Source organism: Neophocaena asiaeorientalis, unplaced genomic scaffold, assembly GCF_003031525.2.
Source record: "Neophocaena asiaeorientalis asiaeorientalis breed wild unplaced genomic scaffold, Neophocaena_asiaeorientalis_V1.1 scaffold90, whole genome shotgun sequence".
NCBI lineage: Eukaryota > Metazoa > Chordata > Mammalia > Artiodactyla > Phocoenidae > Neophocaena > Neophocaena asiaeorientalis.
In genome coordinates this window covers 51956-74909 of record NW_020172445.1, presented here as the reverse complement: position 1 = coordinate 74909, position 22954 = coordinate 51956, and the positions used below count along the sequence as shown (strand labels likewise).

Genomic DNA, 22954 nt, shown 5'->3' with positions numbered 1-22954 from the left:
AGGTACATGGGGAGAGAGCATTCTGGGCTTCGGCTTTTACTGTGAGTGAGATGGGAAGCCAAAGCAGAGGAATGAAATGCTCTAACTTGTTTTGAAAGATCTTTGTGTCTTCTTCTACGACAGTTCTTTCAGTGTCTCATGAAAACTCTTGAAGTTTCTTGTAGTCTCAGAAATGCTTGGCCCCAGTGTGTACTGGTGGAGAAGGAGCCTTAACTCTGGGGAAACTTGTCTTTGGCTGCAAACTGAAGGAATTCTTCTTTGTGTGTGTTTGTCATGTGCCAGGTATGTTAGAGGACACAGACAAAGGACCCAATCTCTTCCCCCAAGGAAATCTCAGTAGGGTGTGAAACACAGAGGAATAAATAAACAGTGGACTAGAGTGATCTCCTAGGACAAGCCCAAGGTGCTGAGGGAACACGGAGCTGGGACCCTCAGGTAAACTGTCACGGTTTACCTGACAGCAAGAAAGTCACATTGATCAAGTGTTAGCCAGGCAGAGAAAGAGGGGAAGTGTAACTTGTTTTGATGTAAAATTGAACTAACCAACCACCATAGGCTCTTCTGATGTGATCTGATCTGGGGGTCATACCTGTGGTTCTTGGGCATCTGAAGAAAGCTGTCCTCCCTGTTGCATGGTCCAGACTTGGGCCCTGTCTGTGCCGTGACAGTGCTTGCTGGTAGGGAAGGAACGTAAGGGATAGGACCAACCCTTCCACAGTCTCTGTACTGGGAATTCAGGTTTTTCCTCTCTGTTGATGTCAAGATTTAATCTGTTTGGAGAGCATTATTATTGCTCTCCGATTTCTCCTTGTTCTTGTCAAGAACTGTATTGCTTAAAACCAAATCTTGATAGGCTCTTTCATCTTTATCATTCTCCATGAAAAGTAAATATGATTTAAGGGAACCACAGCGAGAGGCCCATCCCTGGTACAGCAAATAAGGTACGCCCCAGGTGACAAGTGCAGGAGCAAGCCACTTGTAAGGTAGTGCCCAGAATTCCACGAACCCGAGCTTTGGGGTCTGATGCAGAGCTATCACCTCTGATCCACTAAATGATCTGAATTGATTACCAGATTTGCCACAACCAGTGCGGTTTCCTAAGTGACAGCTCATGCACTGAGATGAGGGCTCGGGTAGATGTCCTGGGAAACCTCAAGGAAGCAACGGAGCCACCACGGCTCTGTTCCACGTCAGGTTTTTCTTTTTAAGTCTTTATAGAATTTGTTACAATATTGCTTCATTTTATGTTTTGGTTTTTTAGCCCTGAGGCATGTGGGATCCTAGCTCCCAGACCAGGGATCGAACCTGCAACCCCCTGCATTGGAAGGCAAAGTCCTAACTACTAGACCACCAGGGAAGTCCCCCATGTCAGGTAAAGCAAAGCATGTGGGAATTAGAGGCCACCCTGCCTTTGCTGGTAAAGTTTCTTAGTTTACAAAATAGAAGGACAGATGGTCTAGTTTCGAACAAGTTAGCAGACTGAATTTTAGCAGGAGATTTTAGGGAAAGGGATGAAGGTGCAGCTGGAAAGTTGAAATCATGCTTTCTTGATACCTCAATTCTGCTACCTCTCTTCTGGAATTCTCCAAAGTTGGTTTTTGGTACTCTTGCCATCTGTTTTATCTTTATTTATATTTCTGATTATGCTTTGTGCGTGCCAGCTGTTTGGGGAGTGATGTTTTCTGTATTTCTGTTGGCTCCTATCAAGTGTGAAATTGCTTAAACTGACCTTTAGCGTTTCCAAAGCAGTTGTCATTTTTGTCTCTGCATGGCTTTCAAAAATGGTTATGATTTACATAATTTAGCCAATAAAAAAAAAATCCTTCCATAGTTTGGTTTACTAGAATAGGTACATTGACCCTTAGGGCAGGTAACATGAAGATCCCATGGAATGGGTTTCTGCCCTTTAGGAAGACTTCCAATTCATACATTAGTAAAGACCTTACATCATCTATCTTTCCGCCAAAACTTTTAGGCGGGGGTGGAAGGCAGTGTTGAGTATGTCCTTGGGGTTGGAGGTGAGAGAGACTGGCCATGGGGGCGACTTGTTCAGACTGGACAGATGGAAGAGAGTGGCCATGAGACCTCCCTGCTTCTGGTGTTTGACGAGGAGGCTACCCCAGTGGCTTGTAGAAGAGCAACGTTACGAGTTGGTTGTGGGAGCTTGACATGAACAGAGGCTGTTCTTATCTTTCAATGATATCTGCAAGACCATATTAAAATTCTGATGCTTTAAAAACACTTTGCACAACCGAACATTGTTCCTTTCATGGGATTTGGTCCTGTGACAGAGGTGTTGAGGAAGGTCCAGGAACTCTTCTGTTCACAGGCTTCTTCCTGATTGTCTTGGATGGCTGATTGCAGGTGGACTTGGTACGATCTGGTGCATAAATCACTAAGAGCAGGAGGCCATTCCGGCTGATCTCAGTAGGGCTTGTAACAGCCAGCTCCTCCCGGTCACACCTGCAGGGCGGCACTGGCATGCAGGGACTGGCCTTGCAGGGGAAGCCCTTTTCCAGCCAGGGTGCTTCTGCCCCTCCTGATTGTGGAATAAATGCCCGACAGTCAGAGCTGGCACTACACTGAGCCCTGAGGCAGAGGCATGGCCCACCAGCATAGTGAGGTAGAACAGAGGTGGTAAAGCTGGACACCGGTGGGATTCCAGGCTCGGAGGCTTTTGCCCGCCAAATGTGGAAACACGGGCCCAAAACTAAACCTAGAGGGAAGCTGGCAAAAGGCTTGGGGGAGTCTGAGCATTACATGGCCCTGGGCTGGCTTTCATACTTTAGTTATCAGACTGAATAAGCTAATCTTTTATGTGTCAGGAAGGACTCGACCTAGCTCTAACTTGTTTCTCTGATTTCAGCTCTTACCTCTTAAATACTAAGCCTGCAAGTGGAGGTACCTATTATATTGTTGCCTGTTTGGAGGTCACCCAAGGGACTCCTCCTAGGACTGAATTGCTTCTACTGTTAATGCTAGAGGCATGGAAGCCACTGATGACCTCGAGTCAGGGTTCCAGGTCAAAAGCAGAAGCAGCTTGCTGGGTCTTATTGAAAAACATCCCCCAAAGAGTTGAGCTTTTCTGGGATTTCCCTTCACTTGTAAGCATCAAGTTTGTCTAATAGATGTACAACTTGATTAAATGCCAGTGCATCACAGATGCAATTATATTTAAGAACAAGCTACTTCTTCTAATCCTTTTGCCATCACTGATTAATTAGACACTTTGAACTATGCCCAACTGTTTGAAAGCTGTGAAAAATACAACCTGCATAGTTAAAATTTCTGCAGAAGCCTATTTCCTCATTTGTGCCTGGATTCTTTTTTTAAACCTTTTAAAAAACCATTCTTTAAACATAATATGTATTTATACATGTTCCCAAGCACACAATCTGGCTATTTTCTTATCATGGTTAGAAAGCCTTCCACAGTTGGCCAAGATATACACTCACACAGTAAATCACATAACAAAGTATGTGAGAGACCAACTGAAATTTAGACTTACCTTCAGATTTTTTCTGTCATTGGTCACACTTTCAAAATTTTTGTTTTTACCTTTTCATTCTTGCACAAATACCTCAGAAAGGTTTGTTGCTGTTTGTTGTTGTTGTTTTCTAATGGTATCTCTTTATGGAGGTTTTAGAATATTTTTGTGTCTACCCGGAGCAGGGTGGGGGCAGGATGGCTGGTACAGGATATAGAAAATTTCTCATTTTATGACATATAATTATCAGCTATATATCTGCAAGTAAACATTACCATGTTTTGCAAGTAATTTGTAAGTCCTTTCTGTTATAGAGCTGTCTTCTAAAGTAAATGAGCACTGAAAGAACCATTCCACAAATGAAGAATCCCAGGCAGGGAGTCTCAGCAATTGGCCCCTGGTAACTCACGTGGGTGTACACTAGAATTGTAGTGTACCAGGACGTCTGGACACGCTAGAAGAAGATCAGTTTGAATATTTATGTATTTCTCTATCCCTGGGCTGAAACTTTCATCAGTTGGCACGTTGATATTCATGCCAGACCTTGAACTCTGAAGTCTACTTAGCTAAATCTCCATGGTCCTCCGTCCCTAGAAGCCACTGTGTTTCAGACCATTTTTTCTTCCTTCAATTTGATGTCCCCAGAGTGGGGCAAGTAACAGTTCTTCCCACTTTTGAGGAAATACTCACCTTTGACCATACCTTTATTATATACCTGTATTCCTTCCCACTCCCTAGTCTCCCTCCTGAATTCCAAACCAGATTTTGGCCCTTTCCAGAAAAGCCAGACTAAATCAAGATCTCTACCACTATATCTCTCCCTCTTCATGGAGAATGAGGAAGCAACCCACCGCTGTAAGCCAGATTGTTTGTGATGAATGTGTAGAATATGGAACACAGTTGAAAGGTTTTAGGTAATTGTGGAATCCTGATTGTTATTGACTTCTTTTTCCCTCACCCTCCTAGGTAACAGCTTGTCTGATTGCTGTGGCTAAAACAGACCATGAAGTTCAGGTGCGCAGAGCTGCTGTCCATGTGATTGTGCTGCTGCTGCGGGGACTCAGCCAGAAAGCTACTGAGGTAAGTCAGTCTCTTACCATTTGCAAATTCCCTACCTGTTTGTTCTTTATCTGTTCATCAGTCTTCCTTTCACCAGAGGAGGCCTTGAACCTTTTTCCCGGATGAATTCATACAGATGAATCAGTCAGCAGGGATTGTATTGTTTGCAGGAAGATTGTATTGTTTGCATCTTCAATGAGTCTCTTTTTCCTCTGTATCATATTAGGCAGACTGCACACTAACCACTGCAGAAAAACCAGGGCACAAGTTTACAGGTTGAGATTCTGGGTCCCAGCATTCCCCTCAGAGGGACAGGTTCCAGGGTGAGCTAGCTGGACTGCACCAAGCCTGCCTCTGTAGCCTGAACTTGAGTGATTTGTCTTCCTGACTCATTTCATTGTTCACACAGAATCACTAAAGGGCCTCATTTCAAATGTTTCCTTTCTAGCTGTGAGTTCAATCCATGAGATTTTAGTTGTTGCATAAATTAAACTTTTATTCCTCCTCCAAGTGGGTTTGGCTGCATTTCTCCCCAGTGCGTGGACAGCCCAGGAAGAAGGTTTATATATCCATATGTATACTGAGAATGAGTGACCTCTAAATTAATTTTCTTCTTGATTTTAATGGAAATTCATTCCCAATTGACTTTATAAAGAGAGTTTGCATTAATAATTTACTTCCTGGCATCCACAATGCTCGTCTGTGGCTGGCACATCAGTATTTAACTAAGTGTCATTGAAGCCATTAGAAAAGTGTTTTGTCAGACACATGGCTTTGTTCATGCTAAAATTTTGCCATATCAAGTTCCTGACACCATTTTTGTACAAGCGTTATCCCCTAGTAATTATCTAGGACCTTGGTAGGAGTGGGGGACATAGAAATCATAACTTGATATCTCAGGTACTTGTTTTAGGGTACACACTGCTCTAGTTGAGAATCTGCTGTACAAAATGGAATTAAGAAAGAGTCAACGTTTTATACCCACTGTCAAGATCTACAAAACTCTTGACAAATATACCATTGTTATATAAGTTGTTAACAATAGGGGAAACTGGGTGAGGAGTATACAGGAATTCTCTATTGTCTTCGCAACTTTTCTGTAAATCTAAAATTATTTCAAAATTTATTTTAAAATTTGAGTTACAACACTTTTAAAATAAATCTTAGAAACTCTGTAAGTGTACACACCCTTACTCAGTAAGAGTGTGTGTGCGTGTGTCTGTGTGTCCGTAGCAGAGCAAACTGTCTGGTTAGTAAAGTGAGAGAAGAAATAGAGAGAAACTCTATCCAGGTTTCTCACATCAGTGTGTAGCCAATGAAAGCAACACTGCTTGTCTCACCAGTACTAAAATAATTTGAGGCCATGGAAGATTTTTGACACTTTGAAAAAGCCATGTGAATGAAAAACCTCTGTTCTCCAAACCACCTCTAGTCTGCCCTCACTGGAATTCATAAATCGTGCTTACTGAGTGAATAAAGAAAAGGAAACAGGATGGGATGAGGGTATGATTCCTCTTCCTGTCGCATCCTTGAGACCAGGTGTGTTAAATCTTGTAATCGTAGGTGTGATTATAATTGGGGCACTTTAACGAGAAGCAGAGATAACCACAAAGCTTTCAATCTAAGATTTTCTTTACTGTTCTGTTTTGCCCCCAGGAACAGCTGAAATGAAAATGCCACCTTGTTGTTGAAGTTTTGTTTTGTTTTTTTCCTTCTAATCACTATCTCTCAAGCTGTGGAGTGCCAAAGGATAATCCTAGGTTTCAGTGAATTCTCTGTTGCTCGTAGATGTGCCAACCAAGAAACTCTGTGTTTCTGGCAGCTTGAAAAGAAAGCAGAGAGCCCAGTAAGAGGTAGAGGTCCAGAAAATCAGGAGATAGATTGGGATCAGAGAGGGGGAAGACATTACTACCCCCAACTGATGAGGTAGCTTTCACCTCTTTCCCATTTGCAGATAGCCAGAATATCCACATTGGAGGGAAATACAGCATTCACTTTCTTATTGAAACACTTATTTTCTCTGCTTAGCCTTGTTTTGGCCTTATGATCATATCTGTTTATTCACTGATTCCCAAGTATAGCCTGAAGCCAGAAGGGAACCCCCTTTAAGCTCATTCTACCTTACCTTTGCTGAAAATTGAATTTATGAGGAACACCCAGGAGAAGGAGGTATGTTTAGACCTGTACTTTCTGTTGGCCTCAGAGTTAAGAACAGCCCTCCTCATCGTGGAGGAGATGAGCTGGGCGGCAGCATGAGAAAATTGTGCCTAACTATCCAGCTTTTCCCAAGTTAAGTCTTTGCAAGGTGACTTGTTTATTCTAAGAATTGTAAATGTTTAGAACATCCATATTCCTAAATTCATTCCAAAGACAATAATGAATAACTGGGACAGTAATGACTGAGCAACAGCCTACCAGACTGGCCCTCGTTCAGATAACAGCTATGAACTCTGGACATAATATAGTAAGTAGTTAGCCGAGGACACTAAAGAGTGGTCAGAAGCAGGCAGATTCTCATGGAGTGTCCATGTTTAGAGGAGAGGTGCTGTATAGAGTAAGTTCCCATTTTCTTAGCTTTCAGCCTAGGGACAGGTTATGTCTAGGGAGGCGTGCAGTGCATTAGGGGTACTGGTGGAGAAATCACAGGCTTTTGGGGCTGGGGAACCAGAAGACTGAATCTGGGGGAACCACAGCTACAGGAGAGAAAGGGGGGATCCTGGAAGGGAAAGATCCAGAGAGAGGATTCCTAAATTCTGTGTGCCCACATCTCTGGCTGACCCCTAAACCAAGCAAGATAATTACCTGATTTTTAAAAAAAGAAAAAAAAAATGCACCAATTGGAGAACAGGGTCTAGTCTCCATAAGATAACATTCATAATGTCCAGGATACAACCCAAAATACTCAATAATATAAAACACCAGGAAAATGGAACATATTCCCAGTCGAAAAGAAAATTAACTGAGACCAACCCCAAGATAATCCTGATGTTAGAATTATCAGGCAAGGAATTTAATGCATCTACTGTAATTATCCTCAAGGAAGTAACAGAAAAACATGCCTGCAGTTAAATAAAAGATAGGAAATCTCAGCAAAGAAACAGAAACAATTTTTTTTAAAAAGCCATATTGGGGGCTTCCCTGGTGGCGCAGTGGTTGAGAGTCCGCCTGCCGATGCAGGGTTGCCGCGGAGTGGCTAGGCCCGTGAGCTATGGCTGCTGAGCCTGCGCGTCCGGAGCCTGTGCTCTGCAACGGGAGAGGCCACAACAGTGAGAGGCCCGGGTACCCAAAAAAAAAAAAAAAAAAAAAAAGCCATATTGAAGTTCTAGAACTAAAACTATAATATCTGAGTTTTTAAAAAAAATAATTTAATGGAATTAAAAGCAGAATGGAGATGACCAAGGAAAGAGTAAGTGAATTAGCAGGTAGAGCAATAGAAATTATCCAGTGTGGAGAGCAGAATGAAAAGAAAAATATATTTTTAAAATTTTACTGAAGTATAGTTGATTCACAATGTTAATTTCTTCTGTACAGCAAAGTGACTCCGTTTTTTAAAAAAATATATATGTATGTATATACATACATATGTGTGTGTGTGTGTGTGTGCGTGTGTATTCTTTTCCATTACGGTTTATCATAGAATGTTGAATATAGTTCCCTGTGCTATACAGTATGATCCTATTGTTTGTCCATCCTATATACAATAGTTTGCCTCTGCAAATCCCAGACTCCCATTCCTTCTCTCCCCTACCCCACCTCCCTGTTGGCAACCACAAGTCTATTCTCTGTATCTGTGAGTCTGTTTTTGTTTGGTAGATATGTTGATTTGTATCATATTTTAGATTCCACATAGAATTGCTATCATATGGTATTTGCCTTTCTCTTTCTGACTTTACTTCACTTAGTATGATAATCTCTAGGTCCATCCATGTTGCTGCAAATGGAATTATTTCATTCTTTTTGATGGCAGAGTAATATTCCAGTGTATATATACCCCATATCTTCTTTATCCATTCCTCTGTTTACGGACATTTAGGTTGCTTCAGTGTCTTGGCTATTGTGAATAGTGCTGCTATGAACATAGGGGTGCATGTATCTTTTTGAATTATAGTTTTGTCTGGATATATGCCTAGGAGTGGGATTGCTGAATCATACAGCAACTCTATTTTTAGTTTTTGGAGGAACCTCCATACTGGTTTTCCATAGTGGCTGCACCAATTTACATTCCCACCAACAGTGTAAGAGGGTTCTCTTTTCTCCACACTCTCTCCAGCATGTGTTATTTGTAGGCTTTTTAATGATGGCTATTCTGACTGTTGTGAGGTGGTACCTCACTGTAGTTTTGATTTTCAAGAAAAAGATTTTTGAATGAGTGATTTGGTGTGACCAGAGGCTCTCAGAATCCTAACCTGATATTTCCCTTAGGAGCAGTGGTTCAGTATCCATTAATTCAGTGTTCACACAACTTTGTAGAACACAACTACCATACATAATGAGAATCAACTGTATGTACAATGGGAAAAAAATTGATTATCTTAAGAATCAGTGATTTGGGGTTGACCATAGTTCTAGATTTATTTAGGTAATTACTACTACAGTCCTCTGCATAGTTTACTGAAAGTTGACTTCTTAGAAGAACTGTGAAATACTGGAGAACTTCACACAAGGTTTTGTAGTGACTAAGTATGGTGACATTTTAATACTGAAACTTTCTCCCTTGCTTTTTTTTTTTTAATTAAAAAATTTTTTTTCTCTTTTGGCTGCGTTGGGTCTTTGTTGCTGCATGCAGGCTTTCTCTAGTTGCGTTGAGTGGGGGCTACTTTTCGTTGCGGTGCGTGGGCTTCTCATTGCTGTGGCCTGTCTTGTTGCAGAGCACTAGCTCTAGGCGCCCGGGCTTCAGTAGTTGTGACACGTGGGCTCAGTAGTTGTGGCTCATAGGCTCTAGAGCGCAGGCTCAGTAGCCGTGGCGCACGGGCTTAAGTTGATCCGCGGCATGTGGGATCTTCCCAGACCAGGTCTCGAACCCATGTCCCCCACATTGGCAGGCGGATTCACAACTACTGCGCCACCAGGGAAGTGCCTAATCCCTAATTTTAAATGACAAAAGAATAGTCTATTCTCTATCTAGTGAGAGTTAAATAGTAGGCTTTAGAATTCATTCCTTCAAGATGACAGCCAACCCTAACACCATCTCATATCTTCAAAAATAAGCAAAACCTGGAAGCATCTTCAGAGGGAAGAGTTTGGGATTAATTATTAATTGATGGCTGAATCAGGTTCACAGCCAAATCCAGGCCTCCACCCAGGAATGTTTTTTAATTCCTTCTTTCGAGTCCAATATTGAATTCTGTTGCTAGAAGCCTATTCTTAGTAACATTAGGAATAGTGGTTTCACTAACTTTTGTGCAGTTGGAAGTTACTCTCCTACTTCTTTGTGAGAGAGAAAGCAAACTGTGGCTAAAAAGAATACAGTTTGTGTATGATGTTATGCTTGTTTAATGACAGCAGTTACACATGGTCCATACAAAAAGATTAGTGCATGCGTCCTGGGTTCACCTTGTGCTTGTCTGTCCAGACCGAGAACTAGGACCTGAGGGAGGATGTGACACTTAGTCTCTGACACAGCACAAGCAGCAAGTTATAAGTGAAAAGACTGAATGGAAACTTTCCTTCCTTTGGCTTTGTTTTATCCTGAAAGTTATTATTTTTTTTCTTCCCTTTTTTTTTTTATTTTTTGCGGTAGGCGGGCCTCTCACTGTCGCGGCCTCGCCCATTGTGGAGCACAGGCTCTGGACGCGCAAGCCCAGCAGCCATGGCTCACGGGCCCAGCCGCTCCGCGGCATGTGGGATCCTCCTGGACCGGGGCACGAACCCGTGTCCCCTGCATCAGCAGGCGGATTGTCAACCACTGCGCCACCAGGGAAGCCCCTGAAAGTTATTTTGAGAGCATTTGTTGTGGGGTTTTCTTGTGTGTGTGTGCGCTATGGATATAGTTAAATGAGCCCAGTTTCCTTCCCAGAGCTAGTTCCACAGACACTGCTCCTTTTAACAGATCAAAGGCTCCATGTGAGGAGCAAATGAAAAGAACATTTATATTAAAATGACTGGGATCCAGGTAATAATTACTCCTCTTGTAAACTTTGAAAAAGTGCTTGGGAGAGTCATTTCAGACCGAAATTAAGGAGTATCGCTCCTTCCTGGGAGCATAAAGCTACGGCCAGTTTACCAGGGCAGCAGTTCTGTTGGTCATCCGCTACTGTCCCAGGCTTGGGTGTTTACACATTGATAGTATTGATAAGTGGCATTTAATGAGAATTTAGCATTTTTGGATATTGTTTACGATGCTGTAGAGGCAGAGGCATAGAGAGATTTTTAAATATATTGTAAGTTTATAAATGTTTCTTCCCCTACAGACACTTCCCTCTGACTCACTCTTAGACATTCTCCTTGCTGTTGCTGCATTTCAATCTTAGAAGAAAAAATCCTCTTAGGCCCCATATCAGTTTCCTAGGGCTGCTGTAACAAAGTACCACAAATCGGGTGCTTAAAACAACAAATATTTACTTATATATAGTTCTGGAGGCCAGAAGTCCCCAAATCAAGGTGGGCCATGCTCCCTCTGAAGCCTGTAGGGAAATCCTTGCCTTTCCCCAGCTTCCAGTGGTTTGCTGGCAATCCTTAGTGTTTATTGACTTGCAGCTGTGTTACTCCAGTCTCTGCCTTTGTGGTCACATGCATTCTCCCTGTGTGTCTCTGTCATGTAAACATGGCTTTCTTCTTGTAAGGATACCAGTCATATTGGGTTAGGGGCCCACCCTGCTCCAGTATGACCTTATCTTAACTAGTTACATCACAACAACTCTGTTTCCAAATAAGGTAAGGTCACACTCTGAGGTACTGGGGGTTAAGACCTCAACATACACTTTTAGGGGGAGCGGGGGACATGATCCAACCCATAGCAGACCCTTAGCATTCCATAGTCCTTTCTGTCTTGTGCTTATGCTTCTCCATCTGTTCATTATTGCTGTATCTTGAGAAGAGCCTGTTCTGAGTGGAGTGTCTCAAATATAAGAGACAACAACGATGATAATTATAGTGGAGGTGTTGTTATTATTATTATCACTCCCACCACCACAACCACTACTACTGTCTGGTCCATAGATTTGCTGGGTTTTTGAATGATTGTTTAAAACCCACCAAAGATAATTTTATATTCAATCTAAATGAATAGGCAGTTTCTTTCATGGCTGGAACTTTAGAACTCTACACTTTGTCATGCCAGGCCCTCACCATTGGTCATCTCAGATTTTGGAAGGCAGACTCTGTTACATGGAATCCAGTCTTTCAACTCTGCAAGCATCTCATGATTGCATACGTCACCTTGTTCCTCCTCATGATGGACACCAACTCGACTGGGAAAATGCATAAGAACCTAGAAGCTTTGTAGATATTAAACCAAAAGGACTTACATGTTTGGACTTGATTTGACCTCCAACACTGTTTTCCCCCTTTTTTGCCTACCACTAGGAAACAGTGGGTAAGGTACCACAAAATAACAATAGTAATGCTGTCTGTTCTCATAAAGCAGGCACTGAGCTATTGAGTTACTGTGTTGTCTCAGTTGATTCTCTCAGGAACTCTGAGGGGTAGGTGTTGTTACCCTCATTTTACCGATGACTAAAGGAAGCCCCTCAGAGGTTAAGCAAACCACTCACGCTCACATGGCTAGTAAGTGGCAGAGATGGTTTAAACCCTGGCTGTGTGTCTCTAAGGCCTGTGCTCTAGCTGGCTGTAGTGTTGTGTGCCTTAAACTGCTTATTTTTTTTTAAAGAAAGAGCAGGTAAAGATTAGTTTTAAGGCAGAGAATTACACCAGTAATAGGTGAAAAAGAATTACACCAGTAATAGGTTAAATTTCCCATGCTGAGAATGTTTAAAGCGACGTTCTGGTTAATTGAATACAGACTTGTACTGAGTTCCAGTTCCTGTTTAGCCATATACTTTCTCTGTAAATAGCAAGCTCTCGTCACTTCTCTCTGGCAAGGTGTTGCCAAAAAATTGTGATGACTTTCTTTACTTTCTAAGACCCAGTCAGACCAGAAGCACAACTTTTCAAATGTTCATTCTGACACATTAAAAACCAGATGTTTAGTCATTTAATGAATGCTTGCTTGTCTAAGGATCTCTACCATCTCTCAAATACAAGATTTCTATATGGAGTAGCAATTCAGAAGTCATGCCTTTAAACCCCTGAGGTAAAGAGGATTTGCAGCTAGATAACCCTGGCGATTATCAGGGGCATTTTTCAGTAGCGTATTTGTCCCAGGATCCGAGCCAGGATCTGAGAAGGACAGGAAGGGTGTCAAGAGAGGAGCAGGACTAGGCTGGAGACAGTTGGTGAACAGAAGAGAGGCAAGGCCAGGTCCAGGCACACAAAGACACTTCTGCAAGGCCGCTGCTGCTGACCCAAAGGAGGGTAGAATGAGTGTGCTCTGTTCATCAGTAGCATTATATCCCCTTCTCCCCATCACCTTGTAGTTTTTTCTTACATAATTTCTTAAATTGAGCTATAACTTATATCCTTAAAATTAAAGTCTACAATTCAGGGGCTTTAGTGTATTCTTTAAGTCGTGCAAACATCACCACCATCTAATTCCAGAACATTTTCATTACCCCTGAAGAGACGCCCCATACTCATTAGCAGTCACTCCCTCATTACCCCCTCCCTCCAACCCATGGCAACCATTAACCTACTTTCTGTTTATGGATTTGCCTTTTCTAGACATTTCGTGTAAAAGGAATTATACAATATGCCACCTTTTATGTTTGGCTCCTTTCACTTAGCATAATGTGGTCAAGGTTCATCCATATTGTAGCATGTATCAGGATTTCATTTCTCTTTACGGCTGAATAATATTCCATTGTATGGATCTAGCATATTTGTTTATCCATGCATTCATTGATGGACATTTGGGTTGTTTCCACTTTTTGGCTATTTTAAATAATGTTGCTATGAACATTTGTGTACGAGTTATTGTGCAACATATGTTTACAGTTTTCTTGGATATATACCTAGGAGTGGAATTGCTGGGTCATATGGTAACTTCATGTTTAGCTTTTTGAGGAACTGCCAGACTGTTTTCTAGCTGCACCATTTTTAATTTCCCCCAGCAATGCATGAGGGTTCCATATGTTCCACATTCTCATTAACACTTGTTATTGTCTATCATTTACTAGATTTATAGCCATCCTAATGGGTATAAAGTGGTGTATCTTTTTGAATTATGGTTTTCTCAGGGTATGTGCCCAGTAGTGGGATTGCTGGGTCATATGGTAGTTCTATTTTTAGTTTTTTAAGGAACCTCCATACTTATTTTAAATTTTATTGAAGTATAGTTTGTTAGTTTCTGGTGTACAGCACAGTGATTCAGTTATACATATATATATTCTTTTTCATTATAGGTTATTATAAGATACTGAGTATAGTTCCCTGTGCTATAAAGTTGTTTATCTTGTTGTTTATCTATTTTATATATATAGTAGTTTGTATCTGCTAATTCCAAACTCCTAATTTATCCCTCCTCCCCTTTGTCCCCTTTTGTTGTTTCCACTTTTTGGCTATTTTAAATAATGTTGCTATGAACATTTGTGTACGAGTTATTGTGCAACATATGTTTACAGTTTTCTTGGATATATACCTAGGAGTGGAATTGCTGGGTCATATGGTAACTTCATGTTTAGCTTTTTGAGGAACTGCCAGACTGTTTTCTAGCTGCACCATTTTTAATTTCCCCCAGCAATGCATGAGGGTTCCATATGTTCCACATTCTCATTAACACTTGTTATTGTCTATCATTTACTAGATTTATAGCCATCCTAATGGGTATAAAGTGGTGTAGTTTATTTATTTGTTTAAAAATTTTTTTAACATCTTTATTGGAGTATAATTGCTTTACAATGGTGTGTTAGTTTCTGCTTTATAACAAAGTGAATCAGTTATACATATACATATGTTCCCATATCTCTTCCCTCTTGCGTCTCCCTCCCTCCCACCCTCCCTATCCCACCCCTCTAGGTGGTCACAAAGCACTGAGCTGATCTCCCTGTGCTATGTGGCTGCTTCCCACTAGCTATGTATTTTTACGTTTGGTAGTGTATGTATGTCCATGCCACTCTCTCACTTTGTCACAGCTTACCCTTCCCCCTCCCCATATCCTCAAGTCCATTCTCTAGTTGGTCTGTGTCTTTATTCCCGTCTTACCCCTAGGTTCTTCATGACCTTTTTTTTTTTTTTTCCTTAGATTCCATATATATGTGTTAGCATACGGTATTTGTTTTTCTCTTTCTGACTTACTTCACTCTGTTTGACAGACTGTGGGTCCATCCACCTCACTACAAATATCTGTTTCGTTTCTTTTTATGGCTGAGTAATATTCCATTGTATGTATGTGCCACATCTTCTTTATCAATTCATCCAATGATGGACACTTAGGTTGCTTCCATGTCCTGGCTATTGTAAATAGAGCTGCAATGAACATTTTGGTACATGACTCTTTTTGAATTATGGTTTTCTCAGGGTATGTGCCCAGTAGTGGGATTGCTGGGTCATATGGTAGTTCTATTTTTAGTTTTTTAAGGAACCTCCATACTTATTTTAAATTTTATTGAAGTATAGTTTGTTAGTTTCTGGTGTACAGCACAGTGATTCAGTTATACATATATATATTCTTTTTCATTATAGGTTATTATAAGATACTGAGTATAGTTCCCTGTGCTATAAAGTTGTTTATCTTGTTGTTTATCTATTTTATATATATAGTAGTTTGTATCTGCTAATTCCAAACTCCTAATTTATCCCTCCTCCCCTTTGTCCCCTTTGGTAACCATACGTTTGTTTTCTATGCCTGTGAATGTTTCTGTTTTGTAAATAAGTTCACTTGTATCATATTTTAGATTCCACATATAAGTGTTATCATATGATATTTGTCTTTGTCAAATATCACTTAGTATGATAATTGCTAGGTCTATCCATGTTGCTGCAAATGGCATTATTTCATTCTTTTTTATGGTGTGTAGCATTCCATTGTATATATGTTACCATATCTTCTTTATCCATTTATCTGTTGATGGACATTTAGATTGCTTCCATGTCTTGGCTATTGTATATGCTACAGTGAACATTGGAGTGCATATATCTTTTCAAATTATAGTTTTCTCTGGACGTATGCCCAGGATTGGGATTGCTGGATCATATGGCAATTCTATTTTTAGTTTTTTGAGGGACCTCCATACTGTTATCCATAGTTGCTGTACCAACTTACATTCCCACCAACAGTGTAGGAGGGTTCCCTCTTCTCCATACCCTTTCCAGCATTTATTATTTGTGGACTTTTTAACGATGGCCATTATGACTGGTGTGAGGTGATATCTCATTGTAGTTTTTCTTTTTTTTTTGTAGTTTTTCTTTTTAACCTTGCAATTTTGATTTGCATTTCTCTGAAAATAGTGATGTTGAGCATTCTTTCATGTGCCTGTTGGCCATCTGTATGTCTTCTTTGGAGAAATGTCTATTTACGTCTTCTGCCCATTTTTTGATTGGCTTGTTTATCTTTTTGTTATTGAGTTGTATGAGCTGTTTGTATATTTTGGAAATTAAGCTCTTGTTGGTTGCATCATTTGCAAATATTTTCTCCCATCCTGTAGGTTGTCTTTTCATTTTGTTTATGGTTTCCTTTGCTGTGCAAAAGCTTATAAGTTTGATTAGATCCTGTTTGTTTATTTTTGCTTTTATTTCTATTGCCTTGGGAGAACTGACCTAAGGAAACAGTGCTACAATTTATGTCAGAGAATGTTTTGCCTATGTTCTCTTCTAGGAGTTTTGTGGTGTCGTGTCTTATATTTGTCTTTAAGCCATTTTGAGTTTATTTTTGTATATGGTGTGAGGGAGTGTTCTGACTTCATTGATTTGCATGCTGCTGTCCAGCTTTTCCAACATCACTTGTTGAAGAGACTGTCTTTTCTCCACTGTATATTCTTGAAGGAGCTTGTTGAAGATTAATTTAATTTAATTTAATTTAATTTAATTTAATTTAATTTTTTTGCTGTACGCGGGCCTCTCACTGTTGTGGCCTCTCCCGTTGTGGAGCACAGGCTCCGGATGCGCAGGCTCAGCGGCCATGGCTCACGGGCCTAGCTGCTCCGTGGCATGTGGGATCTTCCCGGACCGGGGCACGAACCCGTGTCCCCTGCATTGGCAGGCGGACTCTCAACCACTGCACCACCAGGGAATCCCTGTTGAAGATTAATTGACCATAGGTGTGTGGGTTTATTTCTAGGCTCTCTGTTATGTTCCACTGATCCATGTGTCTGTTTTTATGCCAATACCATGCTGTTTTGATTACTGTAGCTTTACTGTATTGTCTGAAGTCTGGAAGGATTATGCATCCAGCTTTGTTCTTTTTCCTCAGAATTGCTTTGGCAATTCTGGGTCTTTTATGATTCCATACAAATTTTAAGATTATTTGTTCTAGTCCTGTGAAAAATGTCATGGGTAATTTGATAGGGATTGCATTAAATCTGTAGATTGCTTTGGGTAGTATGGCCATTTTAACAATATTAATACTTCCAATCCAAGAACAGGGAATATCTTTCCATTTCTTTAAGTCATTTTCAGTTTTCTTTATCAGTGTTTTATAGTTCTCAGCATATAAGTCTTTCACCTCCTTAGTCAGGTTTATTCCTAAGGTTTTTTTTTTTTAAAGCAATTTTAAAAGGGATTTTTTCTTTTTACTTTCCCTTTCTGATATTTCATTGTTAGCTTGAAGAAATGCAACAGATTTCTGTATATTAATCTCGTATCCTGCTACCTTGCTGAATTCACTTATTGGTTCTATAGTTTTTATGTGGAGTCTTTAGGGTTTTCTATATTTAGTACAAGGTTATCTGCATATAATGACAGTTTTACCTCTTCCCTTCCAATTTGGATACCTTTTATTTCTTTTTCGTGTCTGAATGCTCTGGCTAGGACTTCCAATAGTAGGTTGAATAGAAGTGGTGAGAGTGGGCATCCTTGTCTTGTTCCAGAGTTTAGTGGGAAGGCTTTCAGTAAAGTGGTATAGTTTAGGTTTGCATTTCCCTGATGGCTAAGGATGTCGAGCATCTTTTCATGAGCTTATTGGCCATTTCTATATCTTCTTCGGAGAAATGTCTCTTCAGAATCTTTGCCCATTTTTAATTGGGTTATTTGTCTTTTTACTGTTAGTGTATTTGTTTTTTAATTTAATTTCCCAAGAAGTTATTCATATACATAGTATTACAAAGCTAATTCAAAGATCCATAGCCCCATCCTCCTTTCTTACCCTCCATTCCTACTCCCCATCAGCAACTACTATTTTCAACTTGATTTGCTGCTTTTTTTAATGTTTCTGTGGTACATTAGGCTTGCTTCTGGGCTTCTTAGGTTTAATGAATCAACTTACCATCCAAACCAGAACACTTTTGAGAGTGAAAGAGGACACTATTAATAATTATACCAGCATAGCAGATGTAAGCCATACTAACCTGGGCAAATCAGGACCATGACCCTAGGATTCATTCAGCTGCTTTCTAGGATCTAAACTTGTGTTGCCATTGCCTTGTTAGTTCTTTTTGTTCTGATAACTTAATGCCATTTTTTAATCCCTTTCCTGACAGGAAAGGGAGGGAGGGAGCAATGGTGTGTGTATGTGTTTTATTGTTGGCGGTGGTGGTGTTTTCTGGGCCACACAGCGTGGCATGTGGGATCTTATGTTCCCTCACCAGGGATCGAACCCACGCCCCCTGCAATGGAAGCATGGAGTCTTAACCACTTGACTGCCAGAGAAGTCCCATAAATGTGTTTTGTTTGGTTTTTGCTTTTGGCCACGCTATGTGGCATGTGGCATCTTAGTTCCCCAACCAGGGATCAAACCCGTGCCTCCTGCATTGGGAGCGTGCAGTCTTAACCTCTGGACTGCCAAGGAAGTTGTATGTGTTTAACATGCCAGCTTTCAGGCGGCAGCCTCCATTCTTCCCTCTCTAATGATGGAGAAAGTAGGTGTGGAGGACATGTGTGACAAGAGTCAGAACTCTTCTGGTTTTAAGCAACAGAAACCTAGTCTGAACTAGCTTAAGCAAAGAGAACTTTATAGCCTACCAAATCCAAAGAAGGGCCGAACAACAGTGTTGTGGGAAAAGCTGGGATATATCTGGTTATCGTTGACTCTTAGAGTCAGGAACTGAAATGCTGCACCTCTTGTTTCTGCTTCTCTTGCATTTCGCCTTCATTCTCTCGCACTGGAGTCCAGTTTTTTCCTATGACAGCAACATGACCACTGACGATGGCCCACTATGGCATCTTAACATCCAACACTCAGAGATTCCCTCTCTGGCCCCAAATGCAAAAATTCCAGGGAAGAGACATAATGCTCCAGCTAAGATCAGATGCCCATCCCCAAGTCAACCAACTTGGCTGGGCCAGGTGGGGTGTATGGGGTTGCTGGTTTGTGTAAAACCGTGTTCAGCCTCCACCATAGCCATTTGTGAGAGGAGAGCCTGGGCCCGGTGCCTAGGAGTAGGGCATAGTCCCGTAGATTTCCTCAACAGTAATTTGGCCAAATCCGTATGACATTAGTGATGGATTTAAGAAGTAAAGCTGAAAAGATTAGTACTCAGTACTCTGCTGTTTCTGCTAAAATATAAATGTTCAGCTTTTTCTAGTGATAACATAAGTGACAGTTTGGAAGACCTAGCATTTAAAACTGCTCCCTTTCTGCCTCTTCTGCATAATCATTTACATAGATTTACATATGTTAGAACTTGGTCCGTCTTCCTCTTCTGCATCAGATGCTATTTTATTTTCTGTAGGATAGCTTTCTCCTTACCCTTCTTAATCTGATCTAAAATAACCAAGAAGGAATTCCCTGGTAGTCCAGTGGTTAGGACTCCGCACTTCCACTTCAGGGGGCACGGGTTCGAGCCCTAGCTGGGGAACTAAGATCCCACATGCCATGCGGCACAGTCAAAAAAATAAATTAATAAAAAATAAAATGGCCAAGAAGAAGGTACTGTCATTTAAGCACAGAATTTTGGAATGTTACAGCTGTAAGAGGCCTTAGAGACTATTTCATTTATACTTCACAAAAATTTCCTTTGGCTTATTAACCCCATGAGTTGCTTCTTTGACATAAGGTCTCCATGGTCAAATAAGTTTGGAAAATGCTGTGTACAGCTGTACACTCCCCTCGACATTTGGTGCATGTTTGCCTTTTAGGGGGTCTGAGAAGCCCTGCAGCTAAAATCAACAGTTTCCTCAGTTCCTCGGCCATTTACCAAGGAACCCTGTTTTCATTATAAGCATGCCAAGTTATAATGTTCCGTGGAACATACTTTGGGAAATAATTCAACCATCTTATTTTATGAATTGAGGAAACGAAGTTCATGAAGAGACTGCAGTTCTGATTTTCCAAAGCTAATACCAGGAAGAATTAGCACTCGTTTCCACTTGTTGCTGGGAGCTTATGTTGGCCAAGTGCTCATGGAAGTATAGTATCTCTCCCTCTTCCTCTTACTTAATTCACTCATCCACTGCAACAAGATTTATCTTTTTATCAAGGATGTCTTAGGTAACATCATCAGGGTGAGCTGGAGCACAAGATAAGCACCAGGTTTGGAAACATCAGCATCAGATCAGACCCCACATACTTTTTTTTTTTTTTTTTTTGCAGTATATGGGCCTCTTAGTGTTGTGGCCTCTCCCGTTGCGGAGCACAGGCTCCGGACGCATAGGCCCAGCAGCCATGGCTCATGGGCCCAGCCGCTCCGCGGCATGTGGGATCCTCCCGACCAGGGCACGAACCCGTGTCCCCTGCACTGGCAAGCGGACTCTCAACCACCGCGCCACCAGGGAAGCCTCCAATGTACTTTTATTGTTACAAATTATTATAACGAATATTTTAGAGTTTCCCCTTTTTATTCTCCTGAAATGAAATGTATAGCTACGTAACCTACGTGTATATTTTAAAAATCAATATAATGTCCCAACTATAATACAAAGAAGGAATAAAAGAATACTAGTTTATAATAAAATAACATATTTTAATATATAAATGTCTAGGCCAACTCTAAGATATAATGAACTATTCAGTTGCTCTTATATGTAGAATCATCATGAATGTAACAGCTACAAATACAAATTAATAATAAATATCTTGTACTGGCAACTCAGAAGTACACTGAGTAAGCCTGATTTTCCAAAATGGTAAACTCTCTCTGTAAAATTCCAAACAAATCAAAATACTATCTCCTCTCACTTCATATGGTACTTGCGTTCCTGAAAAATTCAGTGTATATTAAAACCTGGCAAAAATACTTTTATTGAGCATTTATTATATGGTAGCACATATATCTAAGTGCTTTAATTAATTAATTTAATCTTCATAATGATCCCATTTAGGTACGACTAATATCCCCATTTTACACATGAGGAAACTAAGACAGAGAAGATAAGTAACTTGTTCAACAACTAGTAAGTGGCATCACGGTAGATGACCCCAGGCAGTACGGTTCCAGAACTTGTGCGCACACGTTCTGTGACTGTCATCTGAAGGACTCAGGAACTGAGTCACTTGGGCATTTCCTGCAAAGATCATGGCTAACAGAAGGCAGCTTTAGATCCTGGAAACCTGATACCAGAAAGGAAAACAGGTCAGACTCTCTCCTTACAGCTTATTTACTGTCTGTCCCCAAGAACGATGGAGCAGGGAGAGGGGAATGTTGAGGCCAGCCTTGGACCCAGATGCCCTGAGCTCCCAGTACCTGACAGTGTGAACTGTTCAGAGAGCAGAGACAGGAAACAGCTCTGGCTTCCTTTTTACTCTTCCTCATGTTCCACTAGCCCTTGCCAAAATCATGGGCCAAACTGGACTATGCCATCCAGCAACTTCCCATAATGGACACAAAACTGAAAAGGCAGGGAGCTGAGAAAAACTGAAGGAGACCAAATGCCTCTGGGACTGCCAAGCTGGGAAGTGAGAGTCTTGGGACTTGCCTCCTGCCCTGCAGCTTGATCAGGAATCTATTCTTCCTCTGAGAGTGATTGTGCTAATAATCAGATGGGCCTCTGGATTGCAAAACCCACTTATCTTTGCTCTATCCTCTGAAAGGGAGGAGTTCTGACTAAGTGTACCCTCCTTGGGGTGACTTAAAATGACAGTCTGGATTGATGCTCTGGGGTCTGTTCCAGCTCATTGCTTATCGCCCCACTGTTTGTTTGCTCTTAGCAAATCTGCTCCAAATAAATTTCATGCTCTCTGAGGTTTAGTATTTAATAATGTAACTAACGTGTATTAGGGCTTACTGTATGCCAGGCAGGGCACTGAGTTCTTTACATGCATTATCTTATTGAATCCTAACAACCCTGAGATAAATACGCCTATAACCCTATTTACAAGTAAGAAAATTGAGGTCCAGAAAGTTTACATTTAGATGCCCAGGTCAGACAGAAGAGAGCTGAGTATAAACCCAGGCAGTTTTACTGCCAGCTTGGCTGTTCTGAAGGAACTAATTAGAACAGGCCTGAGATTATACTTGAGGAAGAGGTAAACTGTTACAAGTATATTGGGACAAACCTGGGTTCCTAGGACTTCTGTTTCCTTAACCACTGGGACTTTCTTCTACTCTTTAATTCTCCTGAACGGCAGCTATTCAGTTACTCTGCATGGTAAGGGAGCAGCCAGAGGGATCTTTCTGAAATGCAAATCTGCTGAAGTCCTCAGGTAACATTTTTCTCAGTGGTTCCCTGTGGTTCCTAAGATAAAGACTAGGCTCCCTAATATGACATACAAGGCCCTTTATAATATGGACCCTGCTTGACTTTATAACTGTCTCTCCCGAGCTTCCCCTCATGAGCCCTCAGAACCTCGTGCCAGCTCTGCATAGCCTGCGTACTATTTCTTGCCTCCAGATCTTGGTCCGTACTGTTTCTTATGCCTCAAATGCCTTCTCCTCCTGCCCCCGACCTGTCCATCTGATAAACTTTTGTTCACCCTTTAGGACTCTAAATGTTAAAAGCCTTTTCTCATTTCTCAGGCAAAATTAATCCTCCTTTCTCCAGGCTCTACAGTACTTTAAATATCAGCTCAAGACTAGAGTAGATATTGTAATGCTTTGTTCACATCTGATGTCAACAGGGGACAGCCCCTGAACACACCAGTCACTTCTTTAAAAAATTGTGGTAAAATATACATAGCATGAAATATACCATCTTAACCATTTTTAAGTGTACAGTTCAGTAGCATTACGTACATTCATGTTTTTATGCTGCAATCACCACCATCCCTCCACAGAACTCTTTTCATCGTGTAAAACTGAAACTCTGTACCCATTAAATACTAAC

At 41.0% G+C, this 22954-nt stretch overlaps 1 protein-coding gene across 2 annotated transcripts in view; it reads left to right on the top strand.

Moving 5' to 3' along the window:
* Nucleotides 1–22954, top strand: part of TANGO6 (transport and golgi organization 6 homolog) — a 184705-nt gene that overhangs the window by 142431 nt on the left and 19320 nt on the right. For both annotated transcript variants that reach the window (XM_024733730.1, XM_024733734.1), the window contains one exon: nucleotides 4454–4567. In XM_024733730.1, coding sequence (XP_024589498.1) covers nucleotides 4454–4567 — 114 coding nt within the window. The remainder of the gene's footprint in view (nucleotides 1–4453; nucleotides 4568–22954) is intronic.